Source organism: Uloborus diversus, chromosome 5 (genome assembly GCF_026930045.1).
Source record: "Uloborus diversus isolate 005 chromosome 5, Udiv.v.3.1, whole genome shotgun sequence".
NCBI lineage: Eukaryota > Metazoa > Arthropoda > Arachnida > Araneae > Uloboridae > Uloborus > Uloborus diversus.
The window spans coordinates 34,333,905-34,359,271 of NC_072735.1; the positions used below are offsets into that span (position 1 = coordinate 34,333,905).

The following is a 25,367-nucleotide window of genomic DNA, read 5'->3' on the forward strand; positions in this document are numbered from 1 at the left end:
GTCTAATCAGTCTCTTGCAACTCATTGCTAGAAGACGTTATGTCATATCTTTTCGAACATGTGAGATCTACTTTTCTTGTGTTAATAATATTCATATTGATAATCAAAACTAAAAAGAAGATTTTTAAAAAATAGAATAATTAATAAATTAAAGCTCTCAAATATATAAGAATTTTGAACTCCTGGAATAAAAAAAGAAATTTCAAGGAAAAATCAATTTTGTACTTTACAGAACAATAAATTCTAATATTAACCTAAATTTTGCAAGTTTTTTAGAGTTTGTTTTAACTGAAATTTTAACAAATCAATGCAGCACCAAAGTAATCCACCTGCCTTTCCTACAAAAGAAAAACAAAAGTTTAAGTGCGAAAACGTTAATGATTTTTTTTCTTTTGTTTACATAATTGAAAGTTAACCAAACGTTTTAGACGCTGGTTCAAATGATTCAATTTTTGAAATTAGTGTCTCGCAAGAAAAGAGTAAAAACACCAATTTCGAATTTCAACAACGATTTTAGAAAAATAAAAGATCCGATAATCTTAATAATAGATTTAAAAGTTGGTTTGGTTATTTTTGTATAATGTAGCAACATAGCACTTTTGAGAAGTCAGCCTTTTTAATCTTTTGCTATTAATAGGGGATTTATTTTAGCTGTAGGCTACATTTTGTATTAAGGTCAAAATTAGAATTACGGTCAGTATTACACGGTCAGTATTAAACAAAAAGCATTGCATAAAACTTTTGAGAAAACTTTTGCGTATACATACTATGTATAAAATCATATTAAATGGCACTTGATCCCAGATCAAGTGTTGTAATTATCAAGTATCCCCAAGCATGCTTTTCAAACACATTTAAAAGTTACAGCAAAAAAAGGTACAAATTGGTATTTCTCGCACTTTTAGCATTTTTTAAAAATCTTCTTTCATATCATAACAACTAGGTATGTAATTCTTCCAAAATATAATCTCTCCGCTGAAAACCAACTATGTCACATAATCTCAAAAGCATGCGCAAAACGGGCCGTTTGACGTAAACGGGGGATGTAAACCTACCATGGTGGCTCACTAATAGCGCGGTAGTTAAAAAATGAAACTGAATGTAAAATTTTCAAAAATAGAATAATTTATTAATTAAAACTATCAATTAATGAATTAAAGATGATCAAACATACGCTTGTGAGGAGAGAAAGATTGTCTGATAAAATGAAACTGTCTTTCAAATTAATTGGCGATAAGTACTAGTTCTTTACCAAGATCAATAGGAAATGCTTTCTATGCAAAATAGGATTGACAGAGATAGATGCTATGCCTCTTTGCAACCACGGTGAATGTCTGCAGAGAACCTCCACCAAATGTGACGCTGTTTTTAACTGTTGCCCCTTGTGCTAGAATGCTCACTGACTTATGACGGATAAGTCAAAGAGAGACGTAGGTTTAAAAAAGATAAAGTAATAATATTTATAAAAAATCAAATTGGAACCATTTAAATCATGCCTTTCACTTTTACACTGCAGGTCAAAGATTTTTACATGAAGTATTTTACAACCAACATAAGACATCTCATACAATGAAAATTAGTGTAAATTGTAAATTTAACATAATTGTAAACTAATCGGGTTGTTTCATTCTTAATATAAAAATTACACAACAGTAAATGAACTAAGTGTTTAGTTGTAAGAATAAGTATAATTGTTACATTTTGTACGTCTATAGCTACAGCGGTTCCCAACCCGTGGACCACGAACTGCAAGTGGGCCGTGAACAGCGTGTTACTGGGCGGTGGACACTGGTCTAGAGTCTGAACCAAGATAATTCTTGGGGCCTAAAATTATTTTGAAAATTGTTTTTGTACAGTATATCTACATCAGTGGTGCAAGATGAGGGGAGAAGGGGATTAAAATCTCCAGAACTCTTGTTTTTAACACACTTTCAATCCTAATACGGTATATTATTTACTTAAGGACAATTATGAGCAGAAGCCCCTCCTCCCAAGAAAGTAAATTTTGGCTGTACAAGTAATACATAGCAATTAGTGGGCTTCAACGGTGTTTCTACAAAACTGGTGGGCCGCACAACTAAAAAGGTTAGGAACCGCTGCACCATTAAGATGAAGTGCGAAATTCAGAAAAATAATGATAGCGTATACATTTTAGTCATAACGTGTCGCAATTGTAAAAAAATGTAAATTCAATATAATACTATGTAAGCATACATTGTAAACAAGAAAAAACTTACCAAAGATTGAAATGCAGCATGCTTTGATAAATCACTGTTTAGTTCTTGAAATGTTGCAATTTTACTAACAGTAACACTGAAAGATTTCAATATATCATAAAAGTGAATTAACCATTACGAAAAAAAAATTCACCGTATTTTATTATTCAAATTTTCGCCTTCAAAGTAACTAAAGTTATTCTCATTCAAAAAATAAGCAAATAAAAAATCTAATCAGTGGAATCAAATAGAAAAAAATCATGTCTCCATTAGGGATGTGTCGTTCATGATCGAACGAATCTAAAAGAACAGATCTTTAAAAGGAACAAGTCTTAACGATCTCCAAAAAACTGAATCCCCGTTCTTTTGAGCGGCGGACAGTTTGGAACATTGTATTGATGCACGTGTGGTAATATCACGTTTTTATTCATTTTTTTTAACTACAATTTGCCGCCTGCAGGGACCGCCGCGAACTTGTGTCTACACACCTGTGTTGGTGTACACCGCCGCTGGCGGTGAACTTTGGTAGCTTCGCCCCCTGCTTACCGCCAGTGGCGGAGCAACAGTTAATGGACTGTACATTAATTTTCAGCGTGGCATGCCTCTAACTTGATCCACTTTCACTGGAGCCGTTCTCAGGTCCACGCGCCTTTAATTTTCCCATAACAGAACATATGAGGCAGTTTAAAGGCATTCAAAAAACGAGCTTTATTAATCTTTCCACTTCCAATAGAAACAGGCACTGTGTCAGCAATAAGACCTTGAAAACGAAGGAAGGGAGGGAGAAACGAATTTGTCGAAAGAAAAAACGAAGAACCAGTTAATTTCCGAGGAAGAACACGGAAACCGTTTTTTAGGTAATATCTCCGCTAATTAAAGTCGTATAAGTATGTAACCAAGTTAAACAAGTACCCGGAAAAATTACGAATCTATCGATGCCTGGTTCGATGCTAAGTTTTCTATCGTTCACAGGAGTAGCAATGATAGAGATAGACACATACAAACATGCACTCAGCTTTTAATATATAAGATAAAAATCATCATCAAATTTTTCGTCTCAATCAATAGCGCATTCCCTTTTTCTTTATACAATATAATATACTCATTTCGAACTATTTTTACTTTCTGCTTTATTTATTATTCATCTTTAACCGTAGTAATTCGTTTGCATTTTTTCAATGTGTCCATTAGTAATATTTTGCGTAACTTGATTTGGCTACGAACAAAATGTTTAGACTTTCCACTTCTTAACCCACACATATGTTAAAATCCTGCTTACGATATTCGTTCCCAAAACTATTACTTAAAATTCCTTGTAGGGTAGACCGACCAGTGAGTGAACACCACCCAGTGAATGAACAGCGCGTCATTTTTTAATAGAAAATAAGCTTCCAATTTTTTTTTCTAAATAAATTCACTACAAAAGCGTTCTTTATTGATATTCTAAGCTATCTGACACCTGATTGGTTAATTTGGATACGCATTTTTTTCCTGAAAAAATTTTGAAGTTTTTACTGCCGTGAATCGTTCTTTTTCTGTTTCAAAATAATAAGGCTATTTCGTGCTATCAATTATTTTCATGAATATTATTTTTATTAATAAATTTTATTTTTCAACTCTACGAAAGAAAAATTAAGTATACATATCTAGGCTATGGATTTAAATTGTTTCAGTCAATGCAGAATGCATAGATTTTCACGTAGAGAGGTGTTCAGTCACTGGGTACGAAAAATTGCGAAAACCCAGTGAATGAACACTGGAAAAATTTCTTTTGATTTAAAAATAAATTTGAAGTTTCTTTGAGATATTTTCATTTTCGTACTTTTTTGTAATGCAGATAGTTTTATGTGCTTATTTATTTATGTATTTCATTATATATTTTATAATTTCTTTATTTTTGTCTTCGCAAACAATGCCCTTTTTACTGAGTTTTATCTTTTATCTATTTATATCTCAATCTATATATTACCTACCTACATATCTGTATATCTACTAATCTATTTTACCGCTCTCACTATCTATCTATCTATCTGTCTGTCTGTTTAGATTTTCTACCTATCTGTATGTACCTATCTACTTTTCTATCAATTTAACTATATATCTACCTATCTACATCTATCTATCTATATCTTTATCTCCCTTGATAGATAGGCAGGTAGATAGAGAGATAGAGAAATAGAAATATATATACAAAGAGAGAGAATAGATAGGTAGATATGCATGTATGCTTGTATATAGATAGATAAATAGATAGAGGAAGATATAGAGATAGATGTATTAAAAGTAAGACTTAAATAGATATATATGTAGATAAATATAGAGATAGAATAGGTAGGTAGATAGATTTATTGATAGATAAATAGATGGGTAGTGGTTAATAGATAGATAGGTAGACAGACTGATATACAGATAGTTAGGTAGAGAGACTGATATAGAGATAGATAAGTAGATATATTGACAAGTAGATAGACCTATAGATATAGATAGGTAGATAGAGTGATAAAGGATAGATAGATAAGTAGATATGTAGATAGATAGATAGAGATAAGTAGATAAGTATACAGATAAGTAGATAGATAAGTAGATATATAGATGGATATATAGATAAATAGATAGATGGATAGATAAATAGATAGATAGGTAGATATAAATAAATAGTGAGATTGATAGATAAATATATAGTGGATAGATATAGATAAGTAGATAGATAGATAGAAAAATAAATAAGTGCATAGATAAATAGACAAAGAGACAGACCCATAGATATGTAGATAGACAGATAGAGACATAGATAGATATATCGAAAAATAGGTAAATAGATTAGTAGATTTGAAAAATGGAAAGATATAGAGATAGATGGATAAAGATATAAAAAGATAGATATAGATAGATATATAAATAGATAGATAAATAGATATAGATAGTTATATAGATGGATAGATAAATAGGTAGATAGCTAGATATAAATAAGTAGTGAGATAGATAGATAAATATATAGTGGCTAGATATAGATAAGTAGATAGAAAAATAAATAAGTGCATAGATAAATAGACAAAGAGATAGACCGATAGACGTGTGGATAGAAAAATATGTTTTTAGATTAACCGATAGATATGTAGATAGACAGATAGAGACATAGATAGATATATCGAAAAATAGGTAAATATATTAGTAGATAGAAAACTAGAAAGATATATAGATAGATGGATAGAGATATAAAAAGATATATATAGATAGATAGATAGTTATATAAATAGATAAATAGATATAGATAGTTATATAGATAGATAGATCTCAAAGAAACTTAGTTTCTTTTTGAATCAAAGTTTATCATGTTCATTCACTGGACCAATTTGTGTTCATTTACTGGTTGGAGGTGTTCATTCACTGAGTCATTGTGCCATTTTTTCTTTAAACACCTAAAAAAGTCAGAAGCGGTACCATTTAGGTTCCCGGGATTTTTTTGAGATATTTACATAGATCAATTAAAATGTTTATAACTATCACAATCTCTATAGTATAGAATTTAAAATTACTAGGGTTTTTTAAAAATGAAATTGTGCTTAGCTGTTCATTCACTGGTCGGTCTACCCTATCTCTTTCTGACGATTCTTTTGTCTACTATTTTTAACTATGTATAAATTTGGGTTTCTTTTTTATTAGCTTGGCGACTTTTAAGTCTCAATTTTACATTCAGATCCTGAGAATTTTGATAGGGATCATTACTGTCCATTTTTTCCCTTATTTTAATACGTTTAATTAAATTTTTTTTTTTTTTTGGTGGGTAAAACGAAATAATTTTGAAGCTCCTATGTATTCGTGTGATTTCTGCTTTTGAAATTAGACTAACCGGTACCCCCGCTGAATGAGTGATATTTTTGTTGTTATTTTCTTCGTGATTAATAGTGATTGCAACACCGGTACAATAGCGCAATACCCGTATTCGGTGTTTTTCAAAAAGTGATACCGGATAAAGGTATTAACACTGGTATTCAAAATTTCCCCAAAAAGGGGTTTGAAACGTATTTCTTTGTTCCATATTTCATGATTTTATGCAAAAATGCATATATTATGAACATTTTTTGTGAACAAATATAAAATAAAGAAGCAAATTTTATAATAAACAATCAATAATACTTTATGATAAACATAATGCATCTATTGAATTTTCACAAAACCTTTTAGGTCACAAATTTTCTCCAGCTTAAAAAAGTCTTTTTGAATTCACGCTGGTCGGTGACGCTATTAAAAACACGTGATTACGGTTTCCAATCCCGAAATCCCGAGGGATCCCGCAAAAATTTTAGCGGGGTTGTTCCCGTGGAATTTCGCTCGCAATCCCACGGGATTCTCAATCTCGCAAATTTTTTTCCATTTGAGTGTTTTCCAGCTTTTGCCGCTCATAAAACGAATTTTTTCTCAAGCATCATCTGAAGTTTGAATCTTCTTCTTCGTACATCTGCAAGAAGAGCAAGTAAAACTGTGTCTCATATAGCCAACAATGGATTTGCCATTTCAGAACACAATAAAAGGAGAGTATATTTTTCGGAGAATGAATTGGTATTCTCATTCGAAGTTTCAATTTTCATGTGTTCAGCGATTGAGAAAATGCGTAAAACTTATAAGCATTTTAAAAAACAATCATTAAATTTTAAAATCCAGTAAATTACGCTTTAAAAAATAGAGAAAATGTATTACATATTCTGAAACCCGCTGAGTAGACTGAATGCAATGTTGGAGCACTTCTGTAAGCTTTAGTAATGCACTCAAAAATTAAAAGTTACAAAAAGTGCGTTCCAAAGAAGAAAGCAATGAAAAATCTGACATTATTTATATATTTAGCACGACTTTAAAAGGGGGGTGACAGAAACTTGTATGAAACACAGCATGACTCTCAAGCATCATCTGAAGTTTGAATCTTCTTCTTCGTACAACTGCAAGAAGAGCAAGTAAAACTGTGTCTCATATAGCCAACAATGGATTTGCCATTTCAGAACACAATAAAAGGAGAGTATATTTTTCGGAGAATGAATTGGTATCCTCATTCGAAGTTTTAATTTTCATGTGTTCAGCGATTGAGAAAATGCGTTTAAAACTTATAAGCATTTTAAAAAACAATCACTGAATTTTAAAATCCAGTAAATTACGCTTTAAAAAATAGAGAAAATGTATTACATATTCTGAAACCCGCTGAGTAGACTAAATGCAATGTTGGAGCACTTCTGTAAGCTTTAGTAATGCACTCAAAACCTAAAAAGTTACAAAAAGTGCGTTCCAAAGAAGAAAGCAATGAAAAATCTGACATTATTTATATATTTAGCACGAATTTAAAAGGAGTGACAGAAACTTGTATGAAACACAGCATGACTCTCATGGCAGTGCAGTAAGTTAAGCTGCTCAGGGGCGTGCACAGAAACTTTGGGGCCCGTCACAAATAACTTTTTTGTGCCCCCTTCATATTGCTTACCCCTATATTTCACCCATCACTTTAAAAATGTTGTCCCCCTTCAGCCTTGGGCCCGGGCCAGCAGGTAACCCTTCTCCTCCCCCCCCCCACGGGCACGCTTTTGAAGCTGTTCATATTTTTGAATTCCTCTTTAAAGTGAGAGGTAAAATTTGCGAGGTATCCAAACACTTTTACGGACACTGCAACTTTGTGAAATGTTGAAATCAAACAGTATTCACCCCTTGCTGTAATGAATCAAATTCACTAATACAGTGGAATAATGTTAATGAAGTAACAAAGGTTTTGTCAATGCAAGTTAAATTGGACACAGGCAAAACATACGTGTAACAAACATCGTTTCTGTCCGAAATTTGCAGTTCTTGAGCAAAAACCCAGCGTAAGAAAAGAACAATCTACTTCAGAAAGTGATGAAGCTAATGCGGATCTTTTTCTCACTGTCCACAATTTCTTTAATTTTAGTAATCCCAATTGCAGTAGAGCCACAGCATGTGTTTTCATCAAACGCATTATTTTTAGAGTAAAAATCCTTTTCCATCCAATACGAGTGGCACACTTTTGCTTACCAAACGATAATTGCTAATTAGGATCTGATTTTGTAGAGTGCTTTACAATTGTCGCACGGAGAGCTCTAATTCAAGTAACAAAAGCAGTCCATCCTAAAAGGCATAACTTTTTCTCTTTGTCATAAAATTTAATTTTTTGAAGAATAAAGTTTATCCCGCGGGATCCCGGGATCCCGCGGGATTGGCGCTTTTGAATTCCCGAAATCCCGCGGGACTAAATTCGGTGCAACCCTACACGGGACCCCTACACGCGATACATTCTATAGTTCCTTCGAAGGCCATGATCTTCAAACAATTTGGTCTCTTTTGTATTAGTTTTAGATATGCACATTTTTGTGCGAGTTGTGTTTTTTCTTGTGTGTATTTGTTGAATTTTTTATTTTTTTTTTATTTATAGCTAGGTATAATTTCTCTATGAGAAACAATTCTTTTCCTATATTAACATGATCTTTAACGACTCCCTTTTGATCAGGACCGAGTATCTGTTAACTTTTTGCTAGTAATTTAGTTTGAAATTTGCGATGAATTTAACTAAATTTGATCTAGTTATAGTTAATTTTATTCTTTTCGCTTCCTTTTCAAAATTCTTTACAAGTATTTAACTATCAGAATTTTATTTTTCCAGTATGCTATGCTTTTCTTCTATGCAAATTTTTAAGGTACTATTTAATTGCAAGATTGCAAAATATTATCGCGATAAGTATAAAGCTAAATAGAGACAGGTCAACAAAACAATACCTGTGATATCAAAATTACCTTTTGTTAAACTAACAGAAAAAAAAATCTCGAAATTCGGTACACAGTCTAGATAAAAATGTTTTAACTAACTGTATTGTTGCAGTTGTTGATCAATAAATGGGCAGGTGAAAGGTCAAGGAAGTAGACGAAATAAAAAGTATGATCCACTTATTATGTTGCACTAAGGGAAATGCGATTCATCTCATTACAGTAATAAAAATATCACTTTATATTCCTTCCGCTAATTCTTTTCATTCATATTCTAATTATTCGGGTTCTTGAAGAAAGATTTAGCCGTCATAACATTAACTTTGGCACTGTCTCATCGAAAATGAAATGCACAATTAAGGTAAATATAAATATCTAATAAGCTAAATTAAAAACTCTTTAATTAAAAACTCATTATTATTTGAAGCTAATTCCAAAAATACTGGTATTTTTCACTCAGCGAATACCAGTATTATTAAATTACCAAATAGCTCGAAATACCGGTATTGGATATACCGGTATTGCAATCACTAGTTATATGTGATCTATCGGTATATATATATACACCTGAACTTTCTACCCCCATCTAAACCTTTATAAAATACACCCAAATCTGTATTTATGCGGTTTTTAGAGACTGCATAAAAAATCGCATAAACAAATTGTTCGAAACTTCACGAGTAGCTTTAAAAAGATGTTTTCGCAACACAGTTTAATTTTTTTTTCTTTTATTTTTATTTTTATTTTTTTTTTACGCGGTGGATAGGAACCACATAAAAAAGGTCTCACATAGAAAATAACCCAAAAACTTACAAAATTGGAAACCTTTATTCGGAATTGAAATAAACCAAGTGATAATTTTTACCGAGTAGTCAGACAAAAATTTAAAGAATAAGGAAAATTTTGGGAGGCCACAGTGTTCTTCCAATTCACTCAGAAAATCTCATAAATCAATAATTCTAAACTTCATTAACTAATTCCAAAACGTATTTAAACAAAGGAAGATATTTTATTGAATATAACATATTACAGTTCTCCGCCGACGTAGGGCGAGAAAAAATATTCAACTACCACGTTGTTATTCACAAACTCCCTCCTGTTCCGTTACAATTCTTCGCTGTTGCCATACATAAAAAGAAATATGAACCGCAGACGATAAACAGAAAAACTATTAAGCAGAACATTGTACGTAAAATGAAGAAGCCGTAACATACTCCCACCCATCAAGAAACTATTCTTGATGTGTTGGAAGTTTGCACAATTTTACAATTGGCCGTTTAAAACTACCTTTTGCAGTTTTTAAAGTAACAACTCTTACCACACCATCCTTACCTGAATGGGTAGCAATTATTTTACCCAAAGGCCAAATAGAAGGAGGAACGTTATCCTCTCTTATGAGGACTATATCCCCTACAACAAAATTAATGTCCTTAGTTTTCCATTTTTTTTTTATTTTGGAGTGAACTCAAATAGTCCACACGCCATCTTTTCCAAAATCCAAGTTTCATTTTTTGAACAATATCCCATCTAGAGCGTAGTGACAACTTACTTTCCTGTACATACTCAGGAGGAGAAGACATTACTTCACCTATCAAGAAATGGGAGGGTGTTAACATGCTCAACTGGCTCAAATCACTATCATCAAGTGTAATGAGAGGACGAGAATTAAGTAAAGCCTCGATTTGAGTCAGAAGAGTGGTTAGTTCTTCAAACGTTAAATTTGTATTCCCGATAACCCGTTTTATATGAAATTTTACTGATTTAACGCCTGCCTCCCATAATCCACCAAAGTGAGGACTTAGTGGCGGTATCATATGCCATTCAATATTCATTTGGGACAAGAAATAACTTATTTTTTTCATCTTTATTAATAGAGGACACAAAGTTATATATAGTTGACAACTGTTTTTTTAGCCCCAACAAAGGTAGTACCATTATCAGAATGGATGTGCTTTGGAGCTCCTCTTCGGGAACAAAATCTGCGCAAAGCAGCAATAAAAGTTTCAGATGTCATATCACTAACTAACTCTAAATGCAGAACCTTGGTGGCAAAACAAACAAATAGCGCTATGTAACCTTTAGTAGTTTTGGCACCCCTACCTCTATGCTTCAAAATACTAACTAGGCCAGCATAATCTACCCCACACACTACAAACGGTTTAGTAAGAGTAACTCTATCTACAGGAAGATTACCCATTATTTGTTTTGAAACAGAAAATCTATATCTACAACAAATAACGCAGTTATGAATACATTTTTTGATAATTTTTCTAGCACCTATAACCCAATACTGTTGGCGCAAAATACCTAGTAATAAAGTAGTACTAGCATGAAAATGTAACATATGAAAATGTTTAACTAATAATGAACTAACTTTATGCTGAGCTGGTAAAATAATTGGGGTGTTTAGCACTAAAAGGCAGCTGCGAATTTTGCAACCTTCCTCCCACCCTAATCAAGCCATCTTTATCAATAAATGGGCATAAACTTAGCAATGAACTTTTACATGGTAGAGACTTGTCATTCTTGATGCAATTACTTTCATCGCTAAAGTACGCAGATTGAATATAAGAAATTACCACTTTACCTGCCTGCTTTCTTTCAGATGTAGTCAGTGGCAATGGCTTATCATTGCTCAAAATACCTGGTTTTCGCTTACGATTTCTCATTCTACAATTTGAGATAAACCTAAAACAAAATGCTAATATATCAATAATTTTAGAAAATGAAGAAAATTTCTGAAATAAGTTATCAATGATACTACAATTAACAGAAGTATTGAAACTAAATTTAAAGTTCTTTTTCTCCTTCAAGACAGTTTCTGAATTTTCAGCTCTATGTAGTTGTTTAGGCCAGCTTTCTTCAGTTAATTTTAGCCACGAAGGTCCTTTCCACCAAATGGTGCAATCCGGAAGATATTTAGGAGCTAATCCTCTGGACGCAATGTCTGCCGGATTTTCCTTCGTTGGGACGAACGACCAACTTTTAACTGGTACTAAGTCTAAAATTTCAGAAGTTCTGTTAGAAACATAAGGTTTCCAATTACGAGGAGGAGACGACAGCCAGGTTAAAACGACTTGAGATTCTGTCCATGCATGGAATGAGATATCACAGTCTGAAAATATGCTCTTTGTCGAGGAATACAATCTTGCTAGTAACAGAGCACCATTTAATTCAAGTCTGGGAATTGAAACAGACTTCAGTGGAGCAACCTTGCTTTTAGATGTCAAAATAATTACTTCTAACTCCTCATCAGAACGAGGCTGCACTGCATAGATGACAGCAGCATAAGCACATTCTGAGGCGTCACAAAAACCATGAAGAATAATGTTCTTATTAGTTGTTTGAATCCATCTCGGAATGCGAATGTAGCACACTTGCTCAAAGTTCCTTTGAAAAGCTTCCCATTTGGTAGCAAGTTCTTGAGGCAGAGGACTATCCCAGTCCAATTTCAAAAGCCATAACTGCTGATAAAATATTTTGATAGAAATAGTGCATGGTGATAAAAACCCGAGCGGATCAAATAACTCAGCTGATTGCGATAAAAATGTTCGTTTTGTAATAGTACCTTCAAATTTGAAATTAACTTTAAAAACAAAGCAGTCGTTTAAGGAGTTCCACGTGAGATCTAAAGCTTTAGAGCACTCATCTGGATGAATCTCTGAATTTTGAACTTCTTTGGGTGAAGTAGGCAAAGAATCAGACAGTACTTGTTGAGAATTAGAACGCCATTTTCTCAAATGAAATCCTCTAGCTTCCAAAACTTCAGAAAGTGTTTTGATTGTTGCAATAGCTTCTTCGTTCGAATTTGAACCCGACATTAAGTCATCAATGTAGAAAGAATTCTTAATTATAGATGATACAGTAGGATCTTCGTTTTCAATGTCTAAACCAATTTGATGCAACACTCGCGTCGCTAAAAATGGTGCTGCCGAAGTACCATAGGTAAGAGTACATAATCGAAATTCACTAATTGGAGAACTCTCCGATTCCCTCCAAACAACTCTCTGTAGATCTTGATCAGCAAAATCAACAAGAATTTGCCGATACATCTGTTGAATATCTGCTGAAAATGCTATTCTATTCATACGAAACCTCATGAGAATAGCAAATAAATCTGGTTGCACTGTTTGAGCAACAGCCAAGATAGAATTCAAGGAATGTGAATCAGGTGGCTTACATGAACCATCGCAAACAACTCTGAGTTTTGTAGAAACACTATCATTCTTGATAACAGCATGATGAGGAAGAAAGTATGTATCAGAGTTTATAAAGTCAGGGCTTCTTTCAGCACGTGTCATGTGTCCCAATTTTTCATAATCAATCATAAAACTTTTATATTCATCTTCAAACTCTTTATCAGTTTTGAATTTTCTTTCCATTGCAAATCTCGATATAGCTAGTTTCTTAGAGTTTCTTAACAATGATTTATCTTTGTAAATTGGCAACTTGACAACAAATCGACCCTGATCATTAATTTTAAAGGTAGTCTGAAAATGAGTTTCACAAAATTCCTCTTCTTCGGATAGCAGTCTCTTTTTCACGGGTAATTCTTCAGTTTGCCAAAATTTCTGAAGAATTGCATCTATATTTGTGTTTTCTTCGACATTAATAAAATGCGAATGAGCAATGGGAGACGAAATGTCACTACGAAGAATTCTTCCAGCAATAACCCATCCAAACATCGTATTTTGGGCAATGGGTTCATTCTTCGAACCAACAATTTTACCATTTCGCATTATCGTGAAAAAACAGTCGGAACCCAAAATAATGTCAATTGGTCGCGGACGCATAAATTCTTTGTCCGCAAGATTACTGATAGCTTTAATATAACCTAAGTCCTTTAAATCCAAAAATTCAGATGGTAACTGAGCAGTTAATTTATTCAAAATATATGCTTTAACTTCGATGCGCTCATTAGAAAATTTCAACCCAATGTCAAGCATTACGGAGCCTCGAGTTTGACCTGCGGATACTTCAGCGATCCCAGTCAAAGAAATTCTATCATTTTTTCTTCTTAATCGTAACACATTCATTAAATTCTCACTGATGAATGAGCACTCAGATCCTGAATCCAGCAAAGCCCTGAAAGTGTAAGATTTTCCAGAACTATCCTGAATTACAACTTGAGCAGTAGGAAGAAAAGAAACACTTCTAGTATTGTTTACAGAAGTACTGGAAATAACACCCCGATTTACGTTGTTAGAGTCACGTTCACAATCAGGTGAAAAACTCTCTCGTGGATTGTCATTTCCATCTACAGTAGTTTGAAATCTTTTTTTCTCAACTAAATATTCAGAAACACTAGCAGTATTCCCCTTATTATTTTCATGCAATAATGTATTGTGCTTTGCTTGACACAGCATACACTTTAAATGTGAATTCGGACAGTCTTTTACCCTGTGCAAATTTAAGCACAAATAACACAATTGGTTTCGTTTTACAAAATTCTTTCTCCCACTAAAATCCATGCTTTTAAATTTCACGCATTTAAACAAGGAATGCACTCCATGGCACTTAATGCAATTTTTATTAATTCTGACATCTGAGCGATTTTTTATACCAACATTATTTTTCATTGGTTCTACTTTTTCTAACTCGTTGTTCATTATTAACTCAAGAGACGAACACCTTGTTTTCAAGAAATCAAAAAATGATTTCAAAGAAGGAAAGTCTACGTTAGCAGTCTCAGAAGACCAAAGCCTTCTACTTTCTGTATCAAGTTTTTGAAGCATTGAATAAATTAACCAAGGATCTCTACTAGATGCTTCCTCACCAAGAGCTTTCAATCCTCTAATAATTTCATCACTTGCATCCATAAAGTTCTTTAAATTTGTATCATTCGCCTGTGAGATACCTTTCTGTTCTAAAAATGTTCCTATCAAAGACTGTACAATTTTCTTCTTTTTATCATACCTATCCAATAGCTTTTCCCATGCTTCCAAATATGAAGCGTTAGATAAGGGAATATGCTTAATTAAAGACGCTGGCTCATCGGTGAGCAACCCTTTCAAATATTGAAACTTTTGTACATTAGATAATGAATCTTGATTATGAACTGTTACAAGATAAAGATCTTTAAAATTTATCCAATCATTAAAATTGCCAGAGAAAGGCGTAATATTTAGCTTTGACAATCGGAAATTACTTAAATTTGTCTCCGCATTTTGCATTACAGTAGAACCACCACCATTAATTTGTACTTCTCTTATCTGAGACGGAACATGAAAGCTTTCGATTTTATTTTGATACTGAGCTTTTAATCTAAAATATTTTTCCTCAAATTCTGCTATTTCAGAATCTTTATCATCTAATAATACATCAAGTTTTTCAAATTCCGTAAATAAAGTATCTAACCTTTGAATACGTATCAAAACTTCATTTTTCGTATTTATATCATTAAATGTATTCTCAAGTCTTGTTACAGAAGCTTTAATTCTTCCTCTAGAAGCTATTATTTGAGTTCTATCTGCCCCTTCCATAATACTAAATGGAAAGTAATCGAATTAAAGTCCAAATTCTTAATTCAAATAAATTTATACATCTCGCATAAACCAATATCAAATCAGCATCAGTTCCAAAAAATTAAGTGTAATCCTCAATAAGAACTCATCAAAATATTAACCATAAAATATTCTACAAATCAAATTAATACTTCAAATAATAATATTTTCATGAAACATCGTAAAATGATCTTATGCAATAAATACAAGTAAATAAAATATCAGCTTTAAATCTTCTCAAGACGTCCAATTATCTTCTTAACAGATTTTATACATAGAATAAAGAATTTTAGAATAAAGCACTTATCTTAGTATAAAGCACTTATCTCAGTATAAAGTACTTATCTCGCCGGGTGCCTCCAATATTTTATGTTCTTCCAATTCACTCAGAAAATCTCATAAATCAATAATTCTAAACTTCATTAACTAATTCCAAAACGTATTTAAACAAAGGAAGATATTTTATTGAATATAACATATTACAGTTCTCCGCCGACGTAGCGAGAAAAAATATTCAACTACCACGTTGTTATTCACAAACTCCCTCCTGTTCCGTTACAATTCTTCGCTGTTGCCATACATAAAAAGAAATATGAACCGCAGACGATAAACAGAAAAACTATTAAGCAGAACATTGTACGTAAAAGGAAGAAGCCGTAACAATTTTTAAAAAATTTTCCCTTTTCACATTGTTGGATTTGTGCCAAAATATTGATTAAAATTGGAGGAAACTAACAATTAAAAGAGTTAATTAATTAATTTGATTATAGAATATTGCATTGTCATCGGGTCTGAGGTCGCGTGGCAAATTTCAAAAGAATCCGATCGCAGGAAGTGGGTCAAATTTGAGCTGCAAGATTCCGTTACAAGATACATACATACATACATACAGGTGAAGCTAATAAAAGCGTGTTAAAAAGATGGAATTTCATTTTTGTGTAATGCATTTTGTTAATGTTCGAAAACTCTAATAAGTTTTTACTTTGTTCTTATGAAACTTGGTTTCGATATAACACGGTACACATCTCTTGATTGATATTATTTCTAAGTCTCATATAACACGGTACATATTGACATGATTTTTACTATGTACATGATTAATTAGTGTAAAAAATAAGTTAAAATGTTATTTTTAAAAAAAGTCCGTATAATACGGTTTCGATACTACACCGAAGTTAACGTGTTATACGAGGAACGCCTGTATATGACTTCCCTTTGTATTTAAAAGTTCTTTGAGAGAAAATAATCGGTAAAAGCATTCCAAAATCATGTGTTTTTTTTTTTTTTTTGTGTGTGTGTGTGTGTGTGTGTGTGTGTGTGTGACCTTTGAATCATCTTTTTTGCTACCTAATTATTTTATTTTTTACTGCAGCATAAAAATAACTTAGTTTTTCTTAAACTTTATGTATTTAAATTATTTAATAATCCATGTTGTTTATCCCGATTTTAACACCAGGATGAATTTTCTTTTGTTTTTTCAATTAGTTGATGAGAGATTTTTTAACTATTTTTTAAAAATTTCCATTGATGAAAAATAAGCTTTTTTACATTTGCTTTCTGAGGCTGCTACTTAAACTGAAAAAAAATAAAAAAGCTCGAGAAATTCCTATTTAGCACGTGTGTCAAAGGTGGTTTTTTAACTCTTCGATTCTACCAATATTTATCAAATTGGAGGGCATTTAAGTAGAGGTCTTATTTTGCTGATTGCAATAGTAACAATACGAATAGTAATAACAGGTTCCCTGTTCTAAAAGTGAAGTCAGTTTTTAACCGATTTGTCACTATATATCGCGATATCAAACGGCACATAAATTGATTTTCAAAGAATCAACATTTCCCGAGCCTGCTAAACATGCTGTGTATAAGTAATGCTTGAGTTTCTAGCAGTAATTTTCAATACCGATCCCTAATGCGAATATTTATTTTGCAGCTGGAGTTTTCTGAAGACACATACTTTCAAAACAACATAAAAGTGGACCAGTACTCTCTTTTAATAAACATGAAAAAGCTAGACAAACCGAGCAATCGCAGCGAGTGGAAAATGACTCCTCCCACGGTAAACGCATATTATACACCAACAAAAAACCAGATCGGTAAGAATGCATCTAATTTTCTGTTATAAACTGATGTTAATTATATTTTAGTCTTTTAATACGCCGATAGAGGGGTGTAGTGGTTAGATGCTGGTCTCTTACGCCCGAAGGCGCAGGTTAGAACCTGGCTCCTGTCGGTGGAGTTTTAAAATGCCAGAAATGGACTGCGTCCATGTCGTATGATTGTGAGCCATGTAAAAGATCCCTCGAGTATTCGTATGGCTTGGAATTCTCTTGGCAAAACTTAACTCCTAGTACAGTTTCGCATCGAATAGAGCTCAGGTGCCTCCTTCTAGTGAAGAAAATGGGCTTCAAAACTCATGGCAACGGCATCTGGGGTGCTACATGAAAGAATGGATGCTATATCGGGGAATCTCATTAGGCCTGCAAAAAGAAAAAAAACTTTTAACACGTATAAATATCATAATCTGCAAATTATGTTTTTCTACACGTTGCGAAATTGATTAACGAAATAAATGTTTTGCAGTTTATAATACAGTAGAACCTCCATTAAAGGACACCTCCGAATAAGGGACACCTCTATTTAAGGGACATTTTTTCTGGTCTCAGTCCCTTTGAATAGGGACTTCCATGTATTTACCTCTAATTAAGGGACAGTCTCAAAAAAAAAGCAAGAAATAATGTATAAGCACATAAGAAATAGTGAATTTACTGGAATGCAAGTTTCAGTTTTTCTCTAAAAATTAATTGACATAGGTTTGACATAAACACATCACACTGCAACAGGATCACGTCAGCAGAATATGCAAATTGCCTGCAGCATTTAACATGATAAGACATTTTCAGTATTTAATCTTAAGTTTAATAGTTAATGTTTATTGTAATACTATACTACTAAGTGCACAGCGTGCATCAACTCAAATACCTCCGAATGAGGGACACCTCTATTTAAAGGACAAAATACCTGGTCCCCTTAGTGTCCTTTATTGAGAGGTTCTACTGTAGTCTTTTTCTTACTAGACCTTCTGATCGAAATCAGATCAGATACATGAATTCGTTCGACTTCGCGATCTCCAACACCAAATTAGGCCTCTTCAGAAGACCCTTCGTGTTAACAGTATTTGTATCGATTGTAACGTATTCTAGCTTAAACGACGACAGCTAAGAAAATCAATGGCTCTTCTAATCGTGGTGTGTCTAGTCACTATACATGGGCCCAGAGGAGACAAGGGTATTAAGCTTCCCCCACTTCTAAAATAAAAATATTTTTAAAAAAAAGGAAAAAAAAAGATTTTTTTTTTTTAAAAGAGACGGTTAATTAACGGATGCTTCAATTTCTAAATCTATCGATGTATTTTGTTCATGTTACTTTGAATAAGCTTGAAAGTGTATATTTCTTCTTTTGGAGCTCATTGAAAGGGGAAAGTTATAAGTGTTAGTAGAATTATATATATATATATATATATATATATACATATTGAGGATTTGATGTAATAAACGTGAAATTGAAAGCACAATTGTTCGACCATTTTTTCATTTCAGTGTTTCCTGCTGGAATTTTACAAGCACCTTTTTATGATCCTAACTACCCGAAGTAAGTTCATTGTTAATATCTAAAAACCAATACTATACTTCATTTCATTGTTCTCGCAAGATTTTTTCCAATTATTCCTTGCAAATTTTCGTGTTGGTAGCACATGATACGGAGTCTTCACTGTAAAAATGATTCAAAACGTTCCTGCAAGATAATGGGCAGCTGGTGTGCCCAATTTCTACCAGTAACATATCTTGCCAAAACCATGAACGTTTTCCGCTGAAATTCCGTAAACTTCCTGGATTTATCCTGGAAACCTTTCGTAGAATTTCAGAAATCTTCCCGTTTAAAGCAAGTTCCAGAGACACGAATGTGTCTCTGGAACTTTAGAGAAAACTTTGGTAGGTATAATATCGCTTGATACCTTCCTGACTTATCAAGGAAGTTCCAAAAGAAGTATTGCAAACATGGCTAAAGCTAAGACAGAATTGCAAGTAACAAGAATTTTACTCGCCTGCAATTACTTGCAAAGCTACGTAATCCATGGACTTCTTCGCTCCCTTAAGGAGCTTTGTCAGTCTGGACGGGCCGTAAACGGGCTGAGGCCGTGACATTTTATAAATACGCTCGGTTAATCTTCAAACTGGATGCTAAAAATACTTTTCACAACAGTGAGAAGTCTTCATTCGTGCAACTTGTAGCCATTCAGGAAACCTTTTGACAATGATACTCGATTCTTCCAGGCAGTGGATAAAAAAATTGAAATCCGGAAACGGTACACGGAAATACTCAGTAACGTTTCGGAATTTTTTTAGTGTTCCTTTATCTTTCACACAAACAACATTCCACAGCTCTTTATCAATTAGAATTTCTTCTTAGAATATAAAAATAAATGCAAGTATGATACTCCTCCCCCCCCCCCCCCCAAAAAAAAATCGCCCCGTAAATGTACCGCATCTTGTTGAATTACAAAAGCCGCTCTTTTAGGCATGGATTCCACGAAGTTTTGCAAAACTTCTTTCGTTATTTCATGGTTCCAAGCATCACTTATTGTTTCCTTAAACTTATTTTCTACATTTGGGCTAAAAAAAAAATGTTTATTATCAAAAATACTATTTTTGGCGGCTTATCTCAAAAAAATAAAATATTTGCAAAACTTGCAATACTTTTGGCCAGTAGTCAGTAGTGTGTGTTAGTTAAAACCTTATTCAAGGTGTTCATAATTAAACGAGCGGAGCGGTGGGATTCTTCCGAGAGGCGGGAAGCTTCCCACCAAACTAGATAAACAATTTAAAGGATCTATCTATATTTCTGAGGAGTTGAAGGTAGGAGGGGGCTGTGGTAGCCCGATCGGTAGAGTGTCGGATTCGGGGCTGGAGGGTCCTGAGTTCGAACCTCGATGGTCGAAGATCCACCGTCGTCATTAAAGGGGACTGGATGACGTTAAATATGCTCGTGGTCTCAATGTCCTCCAAGTGAAACGATACCTCTGGGGGTGCTAGCACCAGGTAGCTATTAGCTCCTGGTCTAGTTCTAAATTCTCATTAACTGTTCGATCTGGTGATGGTGCTGCCATCCATCGGTATAAAAAATAATGGAGGCAAGGTACTTAGTATGCAGTCCTCGACATAAATACAGTTGTAGTCAGTTGTGACTTGGAATCGATGAAGGTAGGAGAAGGTTCTAACAGAAGTAGGTGTAATGAAAGAGGAGAATAGGAAGGATGATAGTTTGGCAGGTACTTGGCGGGCAACTAAATAGCATGACTTTTTAAGGCTGAGGATTTTTTGGTTTAGGATAAAGGTTTTCTTTTTTGTGCGGAAAAGTTAATGGTTTTCTTGGCGGGGAAATTTTTACAACAGGGTTGTATGCTGAGATATCACATCTTTTTGCATTGATATTATTACTTTGTCTGTATTTTTAGAATTGAGAATTTCAAGTCATAAATATTTAATTGAAACAACGTTGTTTTGTGTTTTTAAGGAACAATAATAGCAAGCTTAATTTTACGATGTGTTATTTTCTGACCAGTAAGATTCTATGTTCGTTTGGTGAGAATTGGGTCGTTTAAATTTTATTGCAATCCTTGTATCCTTTCTGTTGCAAAGAAAACTGCTTGGATAATAAAATACTACATTTTAAATTATATTATTTTCAAGTATTTTCCAACTTCAAAATTTTTCCAAATTCTATTACAGCTTCTTTATTTGACGGATTATTAACATTTTCATGAAGTTTTTTTTTTTTTTTTTTTTTTTTTTTTTTTTTTTTTTTTTTAATGTTTTACAATTTGCGAGCTATATTAATCTAGCTTTTCAGTTATTATTTTTTAATGACTCCTTTTTTTAAATCGGGGATTATTTTACGTTTTATGGGATAATTTTAATTGTTGGGTGATTTATCTTTCTTTTGATGGAACTCTTTGTCTCGTTTAATACCTAGTTTTGTTTGAAAGTTCACTAAAAAGACAATATAACGTATGTTATGACCAAGCAATTAAAAAAGAAGTATTTAAATATTTTAAATTTAAATGTGTCAGAATGTATGCAACTGTACTCTACGTCAAATCGTGGATATCATAAATTTGCCACAGCGACTGCGTATGGGCGTGGACTTAGCTCATTTCGAAAGTCTTGCTTAAATTAATTACAAAAACTTTGTCTGTTAACAAATTACTGCAAAACACGGACATCCGCACATATATTTCATATATTTCAATTCATAATGTGCTATGTTTTTGGAAAAATGCATTAATTTAGAAAATAAGCAAACCAATTAATAAGTGCTATTTTTCGCTTTCAATTATAAAGTTAGATGTATCATATTCATATGCGTACAGTTACATATAATATGTCACGCAAAATTTTTCATGGTTTAACCCCAGTTTTAAAATTTTTCCCCCCTTAAATACATTAAAACTGAACACACAAAGGAAGCTAATGAGCTGGGGGGCGGGCCTTAGTTAAAATAAAATTTGTTTACAGGGTGTATCAGTACAGCGTTTACAGACTTTCAGGGCAGATAGAGTACACCTAGAAGATGGGAAATCACATAGCAATGCATGGTCAGAAACGCTTTCCTGGCACGGTAGTGACGGCACAAATCACCAAAAAGACAAGACATGAATAAGAGAAGAAAACATGTTTATTGTCCTTAGTACAGCAGAAAACTAAGAAAAAGAACATAAAGGACCCAACGATCGTCATCAAAGTAGGTGTTCGAAATTACGACCTCGGGCCGTGATGCATGCCTCACATCTCCGACGCATTGAAAATAGAACGTCAAAGCGAGCGCGGCAACAAAAACCGCTTGTGCGCATGCACCGTCATCTGATGCTTTGGTTTACGTAACGTCATGTATCGTGTACACCAGACAAAAATGTACCAGCTTTTTTTCAATATTAAAAATAATAAACATGTGTTCTCCTCTTATTTGTCTTGTCTTTCTTGTACTTTGTGCCGTCACTATTGAGACAGGAAAGCGTTTCCGACCATGTATTGCTGTGTGATTTCCTATCGTCTAGGTGATTAGCCGTATCATAGAAAATGCACAAATTGAGAAGAGAAATGTTTAATTTCTCCAGTTGTTTTTTTTGTAAATATGTAATTGTTTTATTGCCATATACATACATATTTCTAGTTCTAGTGTATTGTATAATATGTAACATTGTTTTTTCAGTTCGAAGTATTTTTATAACCCCCTGCCCATACTATTGAAGTTTGGAGGAGGGGGTTGAGCACCCTCTTTCAGTTGAAATAGGACGCTAAAATTCTTCCAGTATATTGCTATCCACAAGTCTAAAAATATAGAGGGGTGTCCCGGTATCTAGGAGAAACTTTTTTTTGTACGTGTATTTTTGAACCACCCTAGTGGGAACGCTAACTAAATCATCTGAACTGAAATATTGTTCGAGTGTTGTCCACATCACCTCCAAAAATGTACATTGTGGCCCTTGAGTGAAAAAAATTGAAGATCCGTAATTCAAACTGACTTTTAGTTGTTATTATTTTCTTCACTAATTCAAAAAACAATTTTAAACGGCATCTTTGTTTTATGATATACGTTAAATTTTTTTTCAAACTTACACACAAGTTAGACTTACTAGTTTACGTATGAAATTTAAAATGAATTACCGTAGATAATTAGGTTTCAATTAGTGTCTTTCTTTTTTATGTAGGTCACTTAACTTCGGAGCTATGGGTGTCGTCATGGGCCATGAATTAACTCATGCATTTGATGACCAAGGTAAAAGTATATTTTTTTCTGAGCATAAAAATTAAAAGATAATTCCACATTTTTAGAAAAAAAAAAGACATTTTAATTTCATTATAACTGAACTAGTTAGGAATTGTACTTTCTCTAAACTACTCTCTCTAACTCTTTAAACTAGTATTATTAGGTTCAGAGTGGAAAAAAAAGCTTAAATATGTGGCTGTATTAAAGAAGGAAAAATGAGTTTTATTTTGCCCCTGTTTCTGATTTCTTTTTTCTTCTTTTATTAATAATGAGTCGAGCACGGATTATATGTAAATGCGTATGAGCAAATGCAATTGCATCTTTTTGCTTCTTTTGGTGTTAGTGTAAATAACTGCATAAAAACTGCAATTTTTTAAAATAACAGCTTATTACTGCGTTTTTCATTCAGTTTTAGATTTTCTTTTCATCATAAAATAACGATCACAAAACCAAAACTACTTTGTTCTTCGTAAAGGACAAAAAGTCGGGCTACCTGTTCGTTTTTCTCGGGTTTTTATATATATTTTTTATATATACTATTAATGTGCATGCTATTTCTTGTGCATTTTATCACCAAAAATTGGCATTTATCTCCAGAAATATTAAAAAATGACAGTACGTATAGAAAAGCGTTTCGTATTTTTGGTCAGCTGCAAAAACTTTTATTTGCATGAATAAAAAAAATAGTGCACATTCTTTTAATTTTTAGATCATATTTTTAGTAAATATTTTGATGATTTTTTTTTATGCATGTAATCCAGGCTTTAAGAAGGAGGAAGTTCAAAGGTTACTTCCTAATTTGATGCAACTCGAAGCGTTTTTCCCAAAATTCGAATTTTTTCATTCCAATTTTAAGCAAAAGCTAAAATTGTTAATTAAATTTCAGTGCATTTTTTTAAAAATCGTTTGCTAGAGTTCTAATCAGCAAGGGCGATGGGGGGGGGGAATGCAACTGACGTGAATAATAAATGATACAGCAAGTTCATGAATGGAATGACTAGGATAATAAAAGAATATGAAATTTTAAAAATATTTTTTCGTTTTCGATTGAAAAATGTACTGCGCTGCAGTTTTTTTTTTTCTTCAAATGTATGGTAATATTTTAAATACTTTAACTCCTGAAGTAAAAAATTATTTGTTTTCGAATTAAACCAAAAAGTTTTCTCTATACGTTCATTTTATATAATAACATGTTTTTTTTTTTTTTTTCCAGGTAGAGAATACGACAGATTCGGCAATCTTCATCAGTGGTGGAAAAATTCGACTATCGAAAGTTTCCGGGAAAGAGCCCAATGTTTTGTTGACCAATACTCTTCATTTGAGATCAATACAGAAAATGTAGGTTTATAATCATATATTGAAGTTAATTTAATTGATGTTAGTTTGCTACTGATCGACGTATGCATCAGCAAAAATCACAGGTGCACAATTCTTTATCGTGAAACTTCAGGCTTAGAACTTCTTAAACGATAATGTAATTGCGTTACAAAAGCAAGTTTGATGCTGAAAGGAATTTTTGCATCGAAGATTATGAGTTTAAAAGTTAAACTTAATATTGGAATGCTTCTAAATTTTTCCGAACACCATGCAAAATGTGATAAAATTTCTTATGATATTGAATGTGCCTTCATAAATGAGGTACCATTTTAAAGATCTTTTTTTACCGCTTTCGAGGAAAAACAAAGAGGCAATTCTCATTTCGGTTGTTTTGTCAAAACAAAACTGATTTATTCAGTTTTTCATTACGCATTGCTTCAATACATAGCATCCCCAAACGGAGAGCCACTGGCTCAACTGCTTAGAGCGTCGGGCTTAGGGATTGCAATACCGGGCCGAAAAATCAATACCGGTATTCGGTATTTTTAAAACGTAATACCAGAATACCAGTATTAACACTGGTATTTGAAATTTCTCAAAAATGCTTGAAAACATATTGTTTTGTTGCACACATTTCATAATTTTGTGCAAAATTTGTATTGTTTACGAAAACGTAATGTGACCAAATACAAAGTGAAGGTACAAATGTCATGATAAAAAAATCAATGCTAGTAAAAACATAATGCGTCTA

At 33.0% G+C, this 25,367-nt stretch overlaps 1 protein-coding gene across 4 annotated transcripts in view; it reads left to right on the top strand.

The window, feature by feature from the left end:
* LOC129222771 (endothelin-converting enzyme homolog) overlaps nucleotides 1–25,367 on the top strand; it is a 150,598-nt gene that overhangs the window by 112,029 nt on the left and 13,202 nt on the right. For all 4 annotated transcript variants that reach the window (XM_054857301.1, XM_054857304.1, XM_054857302.1 and 1 more), the window contains 4 exons: nucleotides 17,406–17,568; nucleotides 19,072–19,123; nucleotides 23,241–23,308; nucleotides 24,513–24,637. In XM_054857301.1, the coding sequence (XP_054713276.1) occupies nucleotides 17,406–17,568; nucleotides 19,072–19,123; nucleotides 23,241–23,308; nucleotides 24,513–24,637 (408 nt within the window). The remainder of the gene's footprint in view (nucleotides 1–17,405; nucleotides 17,569–19,071; nucleotides 19,124–23,240; nucleotides 23,309–24,512; nucleotides 24,638–25,367) is intronic.